Source organism: Mastigoproctus giganteus, chromosome 11, assembly GCF_048544385.1.
Source record: "Mastigoproctus giganteus isolate SK-2022 chromosome 11, ASM4854438v1, whole genome shotgun sequence".
NCBI classification, from domain to species: domain Eukaryota; kingdom Metazoa; phylum Arthropoda; class Arachnida; order Uropygi; family Thelyphonidae; genus Mastigoproctus; species Mastigoproctus giganteus.
The window spans coordinates 2,967,938-2,982,399 of record NC_143585.1 but is presented as its reverse complement, the minus strand read 5'-3'; the positions used below and the strand labels follow the sequence as shown (position 1 = coordinate 2,982,399).

The 14,462-nt window shown below is 37.1% G+C and overlaps 1 protein-coding gene across 2 annotated transcripts in view; it reads left to right on the top strand.

Moving 5' to 3' along the window:
* The window catches only part of Mcm3 (minichromosome maintenance 3), a 180,250-nt gene that overhangs the window by 123,977 nt on the left and 41,811 nt on the right, over positions 1–14,462 (top strand). For both annotated transcript variants that reach the window (XM_090385070.1, XM_090385069.1), the window contains exon 14: positions 10,102–10,252. In XM_090385070.1, the coding sequence (XP_090241196.1) occupies positions 10,102–10,252 (151 nt within the window). The remainder of the gene's footprint in view (positions 1–10,101; positions 10,253–14,462) is intronic.

Genomic DNA, 14,462 nt, shown 5'->3' with positions numbered 1-14,462 from the left:
ACTCAACAGTTATTTTGCATTTATATTTACAAATGAAAAACCTTTTGTGGCAATGGGAAATTGTGGGAACGAAGTTAAAAAATATGTAATTAATGATATTGAAATTTCGCAAAATTATTTAATGAAAAAACTTTCGAGCCTACAGACCAGTAAGACTCCTGGAGTTGATGGAATATACCCTATAATCTTAAGGGAGGCGGCAAGCGAGTGCATTGAACCATTGAGGCTAATTATGCGAGCATCACTAGACTCTGGGGAGATTCCCTTGGATTGGAAAAGTGCAAATGTATCTCCCATACATAAGGGTGGCTCTAAAAGTGAAGTTGGAAATTATCGACCTGTCAGTCTGACTTCAGTAGTAGGGAAAATCATGGAGGCAATGATCAAGGGTGGAATTCAGGATCATTTGGATCGAATTGAAATTCTCAAGGGTACTCAGCATGATTTTGTAAAGGGAAAATCATGTTTAACAAATCTGGTTTGCTATTTTGAAAGGGTCACTCACGAGCTCCATTTAAGGAATAATTTTGACGTTGTTTATTTAGATTTCAGCAAAGCTTTTGACTCAGTCCCACATGAGTGGTTGCTTTATAAGCTGGAATCACTGGGAAAATCCTTAGATGGATAGCAGGATGGCTTCAGGGCAGGAGGCAGAGGGTTGTGATAAATGGCTATTCATCAGATTGGGTTGATGTAAGAAGTGGGGTTCCCCAAGGATCAGTATTAGGACCTTTGTTTTTAATTTTCATAAATGACATCGATGAAGGGATAGAGGGCGTGATGTCTAAATTTGCAGATGATGTTAAAATTGGTAGAGTAGTTAATGATCACTGTCGAGCTGAGCGTCTTCAGAGAGACCTAGATAGACTTCAGGAATGGTCAGAAAAATGGCAGCTATGCTTTAATCCAACAAAGTGTAAGGTATTACACCTGGGAAACAGTAATCCCAAAATAACTTATTCACTTAGTGAAGTTCAACTAAACCCAGTACTGGAGGAAAGGGACTTGGGTTTTACGATACGGTCAGACATGAAATTCTCTGAGCATTGCAAACAGGTTGCAAGGAAGGCCCATGGTGTCCTATCGATGATCTATCGAACTTTTGCAAGTAGAGATAGGGACGTGATAATAACATTATATAAGGCTTTTGTTAGACCACACTTGTAATACTGTGTTCAAGTATGGAGACTGCACCTAAAGAAAGACATCGAGCTTCTTAAAATGTGCAAAGACAGGTAACTCGCCTAGTGAGATTGGCAAAAGGGCATTCTTATGAAGAAAGACTTTGAATATGTGGGTTGCAGAGTTTGGAAACTAGACACCTTAGAGGAGATTTGATTGAGGTGTTTAAGGCTCTGAGAGACATCAGTAAAATGAACGAGGACGGAATTTTCAAGGTTATAAATGATGCTAGAACTAGGGGACATAAATTCAAGTTACAGGGGGAAATGTTTAGATTGGACTACAGGGAGTTTTATTTTAGCCAGTGAGTTATAAATTACTTGAATAAGTTGCCTACATGGGTGGTAGAAGCTGAGAGTTTGGGGAAATTCAAAGGTCATCTGGATAGTACCTTCGGATGAGAGAAGTGCATAGGATGATAGGTGTAATATCCTTTTCTTTTATTAATTATTATTATTTATTTATCTATTTTTTATTTTTTTATCATTGTTGTTTTTTTTTTTTTTTGGCTGGTGCAGCATAAGCCATAGGCTTTCTTGCACCATGCGACCAATACTAATACTAAAGGTATCCAATCTAAATGAGCAGCAAAGCAATATTCAGAAGAAAATTTACAATTGAAAACATAACTTTCATTACATGATTGTAAACTCCTATTTGTAGTCAGTATAGGTGCCCAATGCTTGAGTTATAAAGAGTGACCTTTCTATATTCAACACTTCAGGTTAAATATGAAATAAACAAATGGCACTTGCACTTGAAATGAATTATATAAAGGAAACAAACTGCATTATAAATGATTCCCAATGATTTAGTCTATCATTCCTTTGCCAAAACCAAAAATCAATAATAAGGAGAGTTATATCTGAATTTATTTAAAAAAAAAAAAAGGTGATATAAGCTGAAAAGCATTTTAAACAAGAATACTGTAAATGTTAAAAAATGCGCAGCATTTCATAGGATTGACTGGGCCAGAAGATAAGATATTAAGAGCAAGAAAGTACTATAAGTAGTAGTATTGTAATGAAAATTGATTTATGTAGTAAATTCCCATTAATTGATGTATATGTAGTAAATTCCCATTATAACTGTATATACATGATGATCTGATGCTATTTTTTATGGTCTGTATTGGGATCATTAGTTCTGGACAGGAGGCAGACGGAATTACTTTCTCCCCTGCTTGTGAATTATATATGTTGGGGAAGGCCTATACTGTTTCAGCAGGACATCTTACCATATCATACTTCTCGTGTTGTGATGGACTGGTTTGAGGACACTAGCATCGCAAAGTTGGACTAGCCACCCCACAGCCCTGACTCGAATCCAGTAGAGAACCTCCGGGATGAATTAGATCATCAGGTGCATGTGACGAGAAATTGGCCAAAAATTGAAGCTGAACTGGTTACTTTCAAGGCCAATCTCCATTCAGTAACTTAATCGGTACTTCAAATTCATCAAATTTATTTACAGTGCTCCTAGCATTAGTGTACATGCACCTGTTCTTACTCTTAGTTACCCTAACACAGCAGGACCTGAAATCCCAGACACCTTGCTTTTCAGGCTGCTGCATGTACCAGTAGTAGCAATGCAAGAATGACTTTCTCCCATGCTTGTGGCTCTAGTTAAACTATTTATTTCAAATGCATTTCTAGTCAGGATCCTTGGATTTGACTTGCTAATAGCACCTGGCCTTGAGACTGACCAACTCAAGATACTGAGGAGGAAATCCATGACTACCGACAGCTGGTCTTGAACCCTGCACACTCCACTCAGTACAGTCTAGCGTTCTTGCTAACTAGGCTACTGTGGCCCTGGTTAAACTGTTCGTCTGTGTATCATCCCCCCCCCCAAGCTAGCAGTTTTTTGACCCATATATCACTGCCTTGTTAGCATCAACGAATATTCTTGAATCATGAAAATTCTTGAACCCCTTCTATTCAAGTTTATCCTATCCCTATTAAAACAGTCTCTCCTCTTAACAAGCACAGTCCATGCTGAGAAAAATTCTACCCCATGAGCTTTGCACATTTTCTGGCCAAATTGATTGAAAAGGCTCTCCATATATACTCTATTATGTCTGGGCAGAATTGCGGACATTTTCAAGTTCAATCCTAACTTGCATCTTTTTTTGCCATTGCCCTGTACTTGTTAAGTAAGCCCTCAGATCTCTTACTCTTAATATCATTAGTTGCAACATTTATGGCAATATCAGTTTTTGTTCCCTTAAGAGATATCTGCTCTACAATGTTATCTACTTTTGCCCCTGGAAAACATACCCTGGTCCTATACCGGTGTGTGACATTGAATGAGGTGAGTTGCTAAGTGGCGTATAGAAGAAAAACTTCCAATTGGAAGATTTTCCTACTATTTCTGACTTTGCTCTTTCTTTTTCTCTAACCTATTTATGATCCTACAATCCATTAAGAGTTGTGCACTTTGCACTACAATAAATAGCATCTTTAGATTCCTATATCAGGGTATTAAAGACATTATTATACATCTACTGTGCCAATCAATTTGACAAAATGTGCACACAAAAGATGAGCACAACAACTCATGGTTCTAGGACTTTAGGTAAGTTAGACAGCAATGTGCAGTTATTTTTAACTTCTTTATTCTCCATGCCACAGATATTGATCTCAAGGAGAATACATATCTACTAACTCTCCCAGTTTAAGATAGAGAATCTATCTTTTTGACTTCATTGAACCCTTTCTCCACCTTTCCAATTTGGCCAGAAAATGTGCTTTGCACATTTTCTGGCCAAATTGATTGAAAAGGCTCTCCATATATACTCTATTATGTCTGGGCAGAATTGCGGACATTTTCAAGTTCAATCCTAACTTGCATCTTTTTTTGCCATTGCCCTGTACTTGTTAAGTAAGCCCTCAGATCTCTTACTCTTAATATCATTAGTTGCAACATTTATGGCAATATCAGTTTTTGTTCCCTTAAGAGATATCTGCTCTACAATGTTATCTACTTTTGCCCCTGGAAAACATACCCTGGTCCTATACCGGTGTGTGACATTGAATGAGGTGAGTTGCTAAGTGGCGTATAGAAGAAAAACTTCCAATTGGAAGATTTTCCTACTATTTCTGACTTTGCTCTTTCTTTTTCTCTAACCTATTTATGATCCTACAATCCATTAAGAGTTGTGCACTTTGCACTACAATAAATAGCATCTTTAGATTCCTATATCAGGGTATTAAAGACATTATTATACATCTACTGTGCCAATCAATTTGACAAAATGTGCACACAAAAGATGAGCACAACAACTCATGGTTCTAGGACTTTAGGTAAGTTAGACAGCAATGTGCAGTTATTTTTAACTTCTTTATTCTCCATGCCACAGATATTGATCTCAAGGAGAATACATATCTACTAACTCTCCCAGTTTAAGATAGAGAATCTATCTTTTTGACTTCATTGAACCCTTTCTCCACCTTGCTGTAATTTGTTGCTTTCTGCAATATCATAGTTTTACCTCCTTTTTCTTTTCAAAAAAAATTATTTTATTTATTTTTTTTATGAAACCCCCAAACACAAGAGATATTAGAACCTATTGTACTTAGTACCGTGCATGGGTTGGAGGTTGAGAAGATGAAAGAAGATATTTGTTGGCATTAGACTGAACCTCTGTAAATTATAATTTTCAGGAAATACGTATGAAGGAAGGTAGTTTCAGAAAACGAGGAAGGTGAAAAGTTGGTTCTGTGAGTTTGAAGATGGACAGTAAATGAATGTTGGCTGGTGGAGACCTCTGTTCAGACTGTTTTGAAAGAGAGCGGGAATTATAGAAGCCAATTCAGAAGAACAGTGCCCATGGACGTATCTGTAGAAAAGGTATGCAGCATAACCAGTACACCTATGAGACAGAGAGTGAAGAGACTCTGTTAGAGATGAGTCATTAATTAACCTAACTGCCCTCTTTTGAATGGAATCTAGAAGCCAGAAAGAGGTTTTGGGGGTATCGCCCCACATGTGGGAACAATATTCCATGGTAGAACGGATTTGGGATTTGCACAGAGTGAACAGTTGCTTGGAAGAAAAGTAATGGCGAGAGCAAAAGAGAAAACCAAGTTTTTTGGAGGCAGAGGAAGCAATATTTGTAATGTGCTTGTGCCAAAACAGATTAGAAGTCAGGGTAATCCCCAAAAGATATATATCATTTTGCCTATAAATCGGAGTGTCACCAAAGATAAGCATAGGAGTAGAAGAATCCTTTTTGTGAGATATACGACAGGACTGAGTTTTAGAAGGATTGAAATCAACTAAGTTGTCATTGGCCCACTGGAGAATTACCTGGAAATCAGCGTTTAAGGAATTGGTAGCAGATATTTGAGAAGTTAAAGCTGATTGAGCAGGGCAAGATTTCTCAAACTGGAAAGTGGAATGCAATGTGCTATTATCAGAAAAACTATGGATAGGATTTGTGGTCAGTGGAACAAGGTCATTAATATACAAGAGGAAAAGTGCTGGGGAAAGAACTGACATTGGGGGACACCAGCATTAATGGAGAAATTAGAAGACAGAGCCATCTACCATCACCCTCAGTGAGCGATCAGAGAGAAAACTGGATAACCAATTACTAAAAACAGTTGGCAAACCATAAGATGAATGCTTGTTTAGAAGACCTTTATGCCAAACACCATCGAAAGCCTTTGAGATGTCAAGAGCAACTACTTGTGTTTCACTGAAACTTTCCATTGAATTAGTCCATAAATGGGTAACATAAGCCAGAATATCACCAGTGGATTGACACTGACGGAATCCATACTGGCGATCTTTGATCAGCCAGAAGGTTTCTAGGTAGTTTAAGAGTTGGCGGTTAATTGATTTCTCCATTACTTTAGAAAGAGTAGAAGTAATTGCAATGGGATGATAATTGGATGGGAAGGATTTGTCACCCTTTTTAGGAACTGGCTGGATATGAGCAAATTTCCAAGCAGAAGGAAAAACACCTTTGGAGTAAGAAAGTGAAAAAAGGCGGCACAGAATAGGAGTAAGTTCAGGAGCACAGGTTTTGAGAACAAGTGAAGAAATACCATCGGGACCTGGAGCTTTCTTAGAATCAAGATTTGTTAAAATCCTTCTGACATCCTTTTGACGGAAGACCACAGGGGGCATTGAATGGAGCGTGTTGGGAATGGTGGGAATCGTTTTACCAAGATCATTAATACATGAGTTGGAAGAAAAATGGGATGCTAGCAGGTCAGCTTTATCCTTGGCTGAAGTGACAACAGAACCATCTGGTTTGGACAGAGGTGGGAGCAGAGATGGGCAAAATTTGCTGCCAATAGCTTTGGCAAGAGACCAGAATGCTCGGCTACCATTAGGGCAAGAAGCAAGTTTTCTACTCTTAGCCTGTTCAAACTCTAGTTTTGATTGATTAATAACTGCTTTACAATTGTTGCGAGCTTTGGTGTACGCAGAAAATGAAACTGAAGAATTAGAAACAAGCCAATTATAATATGCAACATTCTTCTCTTGAACAGCCTTAGCACACTTATTGGAAAACCAAGGTTTTCGATAAAGGACGAGATTTTAAAGTGGAGTGTGGGATGAAGGATTCCATTCCTGCAAGAATAATTTCACTGACACGATCTGAGCAAACGTTGACATCAGAAGTTTTGAAACAGTAATCTGACCAAGGAAAAGATGAAAAGAAGTCTCGCAGGTCATCCCATTTTGCATTCTTGTAATGCCAAACAACACGAGGTTGGAAATAGCCATGAGATGAAGGTTCCCTTGGAGAAGAGACAATCACCAAGTTGTGATCTGAAGTGCCTAAAGGACCTCTCACTTCAACCACATACTTAGAAGGGTTGTTTGTGAGAAAAAAGATCAAGCGTATTGGCTGTATGATTAGGATTGTCCGGTATGGTGTTCATCATAACCTCAAAAGACATCAATCTTACTGCATGATGGAAGATACGGGGGAGGGTTTACCGGAACTTAGCTCTTTAGACTAAACATGGGTTCGTTCCACCACTTCACGCCTCCAATAAGCTGGTGGTATTGCACCAGTTGATGAAAGCCATCTACCACCTAGTGTTGCCTGGTAACACAGAGGGGCAGCATTCCTGCATTTTTGTGTGGGTGCCACACCATGACTCCTGCTTATGTTGGTTCACACCCGGGTGGTCGCCCACTGTGTGCTTGTGCATGGATGTTATACCCAGGATTGCTTACAGTCCTACCATCGTGAGGGTGCAAGCAGAGGATTTGGCTGTCACAGACCATCCAGACTTCGTCGAAATTGGTACACTTGACTTGAGTGCCACCCAAATATCAGTTCCATCAGCATTTTAGACTCCCAGATAGCAAGTACGGCTTGTCTGGCATATCTGAGAGAATGTCTGCAACAGCCTCAAGGACCAGAAAAAAAATAATTAAATTGGAATTTTTTAAAAAATTCTATGAATTTCTGCTTATTTTCATTGTCAGGTGTGCTAATTTATGTTGCACACCTGACAATATATTTCATTAAGACACTAAAGAAATAAGAAGTAAAATTTCAGGAGAATTATATGCAATATTTTCCATGTACAGTAATACCCCGACTTACGCTACCCCGACTTACGCGAACTCGGAGTTACGCGGTTCTTGATTTTTTCGTTTGGCAACGCTGCCGCCCACTATCTTCAAGGTCGTTTTTCATATGTTATCGATATACGGTGCGACGGCGGAGAATGAGAGCGAAAGATGAACAAAATTCAACTTTGCTGCTTTTATGTTTTTTATATCAGTGAAGGGGAAACTCATTTCACCATAATAACGTAAAAACCAACACAATTCCAGCTATCGGTATAATCGCAAATGCAATTAGATCGAGTTTACTACCAGTTTATAACAGATTCCACTAGAAGAAACGCAACTGGATTTTTATTGTTTTATGGTAGTAACCCCTAGAAATGTGAGGTGTTAATAGTGTATCTCTGCCTTTATGGTGTTGTTTATTCAGTTGCTACATGCGCGCAGCTTTGTTTATGCGTATCAAGCGTGCCTCCTCGTTTTTTAATTGTGCTTTATTCCCTAAAAATGAGTAAAATACTTAATTAAAAGGTGTGAAAAGGAAGCGTCCTGGTGAAGACACTGCAGATTCAGAAAGAAAAAGAAAAGCAATTATCGATAAACAGAGGCGGACTGGATCAAAAATTCTTACACGGGAAAATTTATAGTGGCCTCATACTATGGTTTATGGCCAAAATCACACTGGCCCACCGGGGTTTCCCCGGTAAAGCTTATGGCCAGTCCGCCTCTGTCGATAGAGAAAAAATATGAAATTGTGAAACGCTTTGAGCGAAATGAAAGCCCATGTGATATTGCATGTGCTACAGGCCTAAATGAAGCAACGGCGAAAAGCACATGACAATTGCAAACTTGACAGGTTGAAAATTGAAAAGGGCTCAATTGTAAAGGGCTTAAAAATTTTAGAAAACATAGACTCCAACGAAGAACGCGTTATAGCTACAAAGCAAGGAATAAAAAAATTATTAGCTTGCTACGAAGAAATTCTGCGTGAAAAAAAGAAGGCGCTGTGTCGGCAGACGAATTTGTTAGATTTTATGAAGCCATCGACATCGAAATAACTTTTTTACGTAAGTCATTTGTTTTTTTAATACATATTTTGTATTAATATGTATAAAGAACTGCAATTTTATTAATATTTTTCTTCTAAACTAGTGTTTTTGTTAGTCCTTGGTCCCAATTAAGCAAAATTTATATGTATTTATATGCAAAGTTGTACCCTGACTTACGCGAATTTGACTTACGCGATTTTCGTCGGACCCACCTATCGCGTAACTTCAGGGTATTACTGTATTGTAAAATCTGAAAAGTGTGATATGTTTCCCTTGTGTATGTAGATGTTACTTTTCAGTTTAAAGTGGTCGAAAATGTGATTTAATCAGACATTTGCAACAAATAAGTAAGGACAGCATGCAGTACATAGAAAATGATGCAGTATGATACAGAAAATGACTTCTGTATGTAGATATGACTTTTCAGTTTAAAGTGGTCGAAAATGTGATGTAATCAGACATTTGCAACAAATAAGTAAGGACAGCATGCAGTACATAGAAAATGATGCAAAAATTTTATTCCTGAAGTTTAAAAATTTTATTCCTCCCCATGATGAATAAAATTTTTAAACCTACTAGATGATTGTTATTTGTATCAGTATGTGATAGAATATTCTAGATCTGATCATTGCCCACAAACCAAATGACATTATTAGGGCTGAGAGTACAGGGTAGGGACCTTTAACAGGATGTGATCATAAAGTTCAGAGTTGGATACTGTTTGTAGGAGAAAGGTAGTTGTAGTAGTAGTTGTTACAGGCAGAGGAATAGGTTTTAAAGAGTATGATGTCTTAAGATGCTACAAAATCTCTATAAGCTGAGTAAAGAACACCTTAATGACCAGTGATTAAATAAATCACCATCACTTATATTTGTCAGGGAGCTGCTTAATTACTTATATTTGCCAGGTAGCTGCTTAATAATGCTTAATTACTGTAGTCCCCCACTGATAATGATGACTTGTTTAATCCCTGGTCATTAACATGTTCTTCGCCCTCCTAATTTTTACTTAAATATTTGTTTATGTAAAAAAAGTTCTCACATGTAATTAAAAATAGGTTAATTTTCATAATTACATACTAGAAGTTAGTACACAAATCACAGAAAATTGTTATAAGATATTGATGTCGTAGCAAAATGACGTAAATAGAAAAAGTAGATGATTGTGTATCCTCTATTAACTGTTTTTGTGACTTTCATATGACTTTCAGTATTTGTAATTAATAGTAATAATTAGAACTGTATTTAAAAGTGAAGTAGTTTATAAAATATATATAATAGTAAATAAATTGTTACTATAATTTGTAATACTATATTGATCTTCTAGGGAAAAAATTGTGAGTATCAAGTTCATGAAAAAATACATTCATATCTCCAAAGCTCTTAAACCTACTTTGACAAAAGAAGCTTGCACCTGTATTGCTGAAGAATACTCGAGACTAAGATCTATGGATACAGAAAACACTGATCTTGCAAGGGTAAGCATTTTATATGGATATATACAATTAATAATGCCTTGACTACGAGGAATTGCCCTCAGATCAGAAATGTGTATCATTTCAGCTGAATTATTACCCAAGATTAAATTTATAAAATGCAGTGAAACCTCTCTATAGCAGACACCACTGGGGGAGGAGAGGTGCCCAGTAAAGAAGTTTCACTGTATTAAAGAAATTAAATTTTCAGAATATCTCAAAATTAATTTACAAAATATTACTTATGTAAATTATTACTCAAAAAACCCAAAAAGATCTAGTTCACTGTTGTATATTCTGATGTGAAATTGAAATTTCGATTCTGAAATTTGCTCAATAATTATAGTAAACTGATTATCAAGCTAGTTCAGAGTCTAAATTTCAATAACAGTAAGGTATATTGTTACTTCAATCCATCTAAGTGTTATTAATATTTAGACAGTTCGAAGTAACGATAACTAAATATTATTTTCACCACAAAATTTTCAGATGTGGGTATAATTTGAATATAACTTTGATCTTAAGTAAAAATGTCAACTTAGTGAAAATTTATAACTGTGTAAAATCAACCTTCCTTCTGTCTCAGGTTAACAAATCATATAAACAAGACGTTTTTGTTTGTTTAACTGTTTCTTATATGTATTTTGCATGCATCATATTATTCCAGTGTGTCCCCTTCAATGACCTATTCAAAAAACTTAGTTCTGAGTGTGTTCCCAATGAGCAACTTGGTGAAGAAATTCATGTTCTGAAGTTATTTTAATGGTATTTTACTGAGTATGAGTAAATGACCTGTGGTTTTTTTTTCCAATTGTTGATTCTTTTCCCTCTGGTTCCTTAGAACTTGGCCATGCAGGATAGGTTATTATGCCATTGTAGGAGTTTCTGTTGAGTAATAAACTGGCTAATTATTTATTTTGTTGTTGTTATTTGGTTTTTAGGAGCATTAGCAACTAAGGCCATATTGCTCCAGGATATGCGGTGGTCATTTCCCGACCTTTCCGCATCCTCCGTATTTGGTGGTGACGGGCTCGAACCCCGGTCTAATCAAGATGCATGTGCTACGCACTGCTGCTCCTTCCCACCTGGCTACAGAGGCACCTTTATTTTGTTAATTGAATGATTAGGATCAGTTGCCATCTATAATTATAAGGTACTTAATTGTCATTTAATTTGCAAACTGGTGCAGGCTCTTATCTTAATTGGCATCATCTGAATCTTTTGTGAATTTCTCCTTCTCGAAATACTCTCCCTTCAACTTTACACACTTTTGCCGCTGTCATACCCATGCATTAAATGCTTCTTGCATGCCATTTTTCAAAAGACTGCGAAGTGCTTTCATTTGTGGCTCTGTGAGCATCATTGTGTCAGATGCAAAATGCTTGCCTTTCAGAGCTTTCTTCAGATGTGGAAACAGGAAGAAATCACACAGGGCTAAGTCCAGTAAATAAGGGGGATGTGGCAGAACCACAGCACATATAGCAGTGATAACTGCCCTCACAATATTAGCCATATGGGGCCTGGCATTGTCTTGATTGGAGAAGCCACTTCACACTGGAAAGTTCGATCACACTGGAATACAGCTGTTCTATCAAGACACTCATTACTGTATGCTTCATTCATCTCTTTAACTGTTTCCGATGCATTTAAACCCCTTCTGACACCATAATGAATCGCACATTGCTGTGCAATCTGTATGTCTGACATGATACTTGCTTCAAAATGATTGTCAGTGACACACGGCTAAAAAAAACTCTCTTCGTGCAACACTAGCTTGACAAGTACTGGCACACTAGTACTTGACAAGTACAAGTACAGTGATCAGGGAGAGCACCTCTAGCGGCAATTATGGAAAGTTTGTGCAGTAAACAAAATTTTGCACCAGTCTGCAAATTAAATGAACAATCCTCATATACAGAGCGATTCAGGCGGAATAGTAAATATTTGGGGGGTATTAGTATCAGTTATTCTGAGTAAAAAAGTTCATATAAACATGTGTCCAATTCTCAATGGATACAGAAATATACAACTGTTTGAAACTGGCGTGCACACCTCCTTGAATCAGATGTGACCAAGAAACAGTTATAACCTGATGCTGTTTGGTATTAGAAGTGTTGTTAAGAATGCCGCACATCTTCACACATGCTGAATATGCTGATATGGTGTTTGTGGTGGAAGTGCCACTGCTGCTTGGCTTGTAGAGAATACTGTCGACAGTTTCCTAACTGTAGAATACTAGATTCAAGAGTGTTTACTAGTGTTTATACCAAACTGCGGGAGACTGGTATAATTTCCAGCGCCCATATTTCTTCTGAATGTGCAAATGAACAAAATGTGGATGAAATAGACACATTCTTCAGGCGGAAGAATTTCTACACATATTGATGTTCCACAGACAAGAGTATGTCGAACATTACGTGAGCATGGCTTGTATCTTCACATACAGCGAGTGCAACATCTTCAACCAGGAGACGATGCCCAGTGATTGGAATTTTGTCGATGGGTAAATGCTAATCTCCGATTAATTCCATTAATACTGTTCAGTGATGAAGCTACTTTCTCCCATCACGGTATCAGCAACACCCATAACTCTCACAAGTGGTGAGGCGAAAATCCACATGCTACTGTAGAAACAAATTTTCAACATTGCTTCTCTGTGGTATTGTATCATCGACAATCAGTTGATTAGGCCTGTTGTGTTACAAAATCATCTTACACGGCCCAATTACCTAGAATTTCTGCAACACGAACTTCCACTACTATTGGAGGATTGGTATGTACTTTCAGCATGACTACACATTATACCCATATGGCGATACAATATCTAAATTGAACTTTCCCTGAACAACGGATCGGCTGTTGTGGGTGTTCCCGTTCATTGGCCACCAAATTCATGTTCTGAAGTTATTTTAATGGTATTTTACTGAGTATGAGTAAATGACCTGTGGTTTTTTTTTCCAATTGTTGATTCTTTTCCCTCTGGTTCCTTAGAACTTGGCCATGCAGGATAGGTTATTATGCCATTGTAGGAGTTTCTGTTGAGTAATACCTCACTCCATACCTCACTCCATTAGATTTTTGTTTGTGGCGATGGATGAAAAGCTCAGTATACAAAGAAAAGGTGACTACAAGAGACGAATTGCTCGCTTGCATTTTGGATACTGCTGCCCTCATAAAGGAATGCCAAGACGGCCTCAGAAGAACAACATTTGTATTACCACAAGAGTTGCAAAGTGCACTGAGGTTAGCGGTAGGATTTTCGAACATTTATTATGAACTGTAAAAAATTTGTCAATTATTTGTGTTTTGTATCAAAAAGTCAATAAATACAAACAATAAGTCATTTATCATTCTTTAATACCTCTCATAATGACTTTGTGCACACCAGTTTCAAACAGCTGTATCTCCGTATCCATTGAGAATAGAACACATGTTTATGTGAACTTTTTTACTCAGAATAATCAATACTATAACCTCCCAAAATATTTATTATTCCTCCTGAATAAGCAGCAGCCATCCCATCCTAGTTCAGATGTGGGTATAATCTACTCTTCCTCCTTGTCATGTATAATCTATATAATAATTTGCTTATGTCTCACTGTCCTGAACGTTCTTTGAACTTGAACTTGAATACATGAGCTTGTGTGCTTTTAACCTGATTCTCTTTGCAATCAGTTTTATTTAGCATTGAAATTGAGAAAAAAAAAAAAATTCCAAAAATTTTTCCAACTGATTTTCAAACCCCAAGAATTGATTTAACTTCCAGTAAAATTAACTTGTCATTCTCTTTGAAGAGAAGGCAATTTCTTGGCTTTTGTTATCAGAATCAACAAATTTCAGGGTCAGGCTTTTTTGCTCGTGGACATCTTTACATAGCAGTTTACAGGTAATTTTTGTGCAATAATTATAATTTTTTTAACAGGACATTTTTTTACAGTCAGTAAAAAATTATCAAATTGCATTTTTACTTGAGTCCATCCCACTGACACATTAGTTAGCAGTGAAGGGAAGCCAAGCGAAAAGTTTTTGTAATTACTTCGATATTAATCTTTACTTCTTCTCTGAAACAGGTTTTGCAAAACATTTGCCACAGGTTTTCTAGTAATTTTAATAAATTTCTTATTATGCCTTCTGTTCTTGTGGATTCATTATTCAAATGACATCAGAATTCAAGTTCATAATTAGTGTCTTCCATTTGAGATTACATACACAA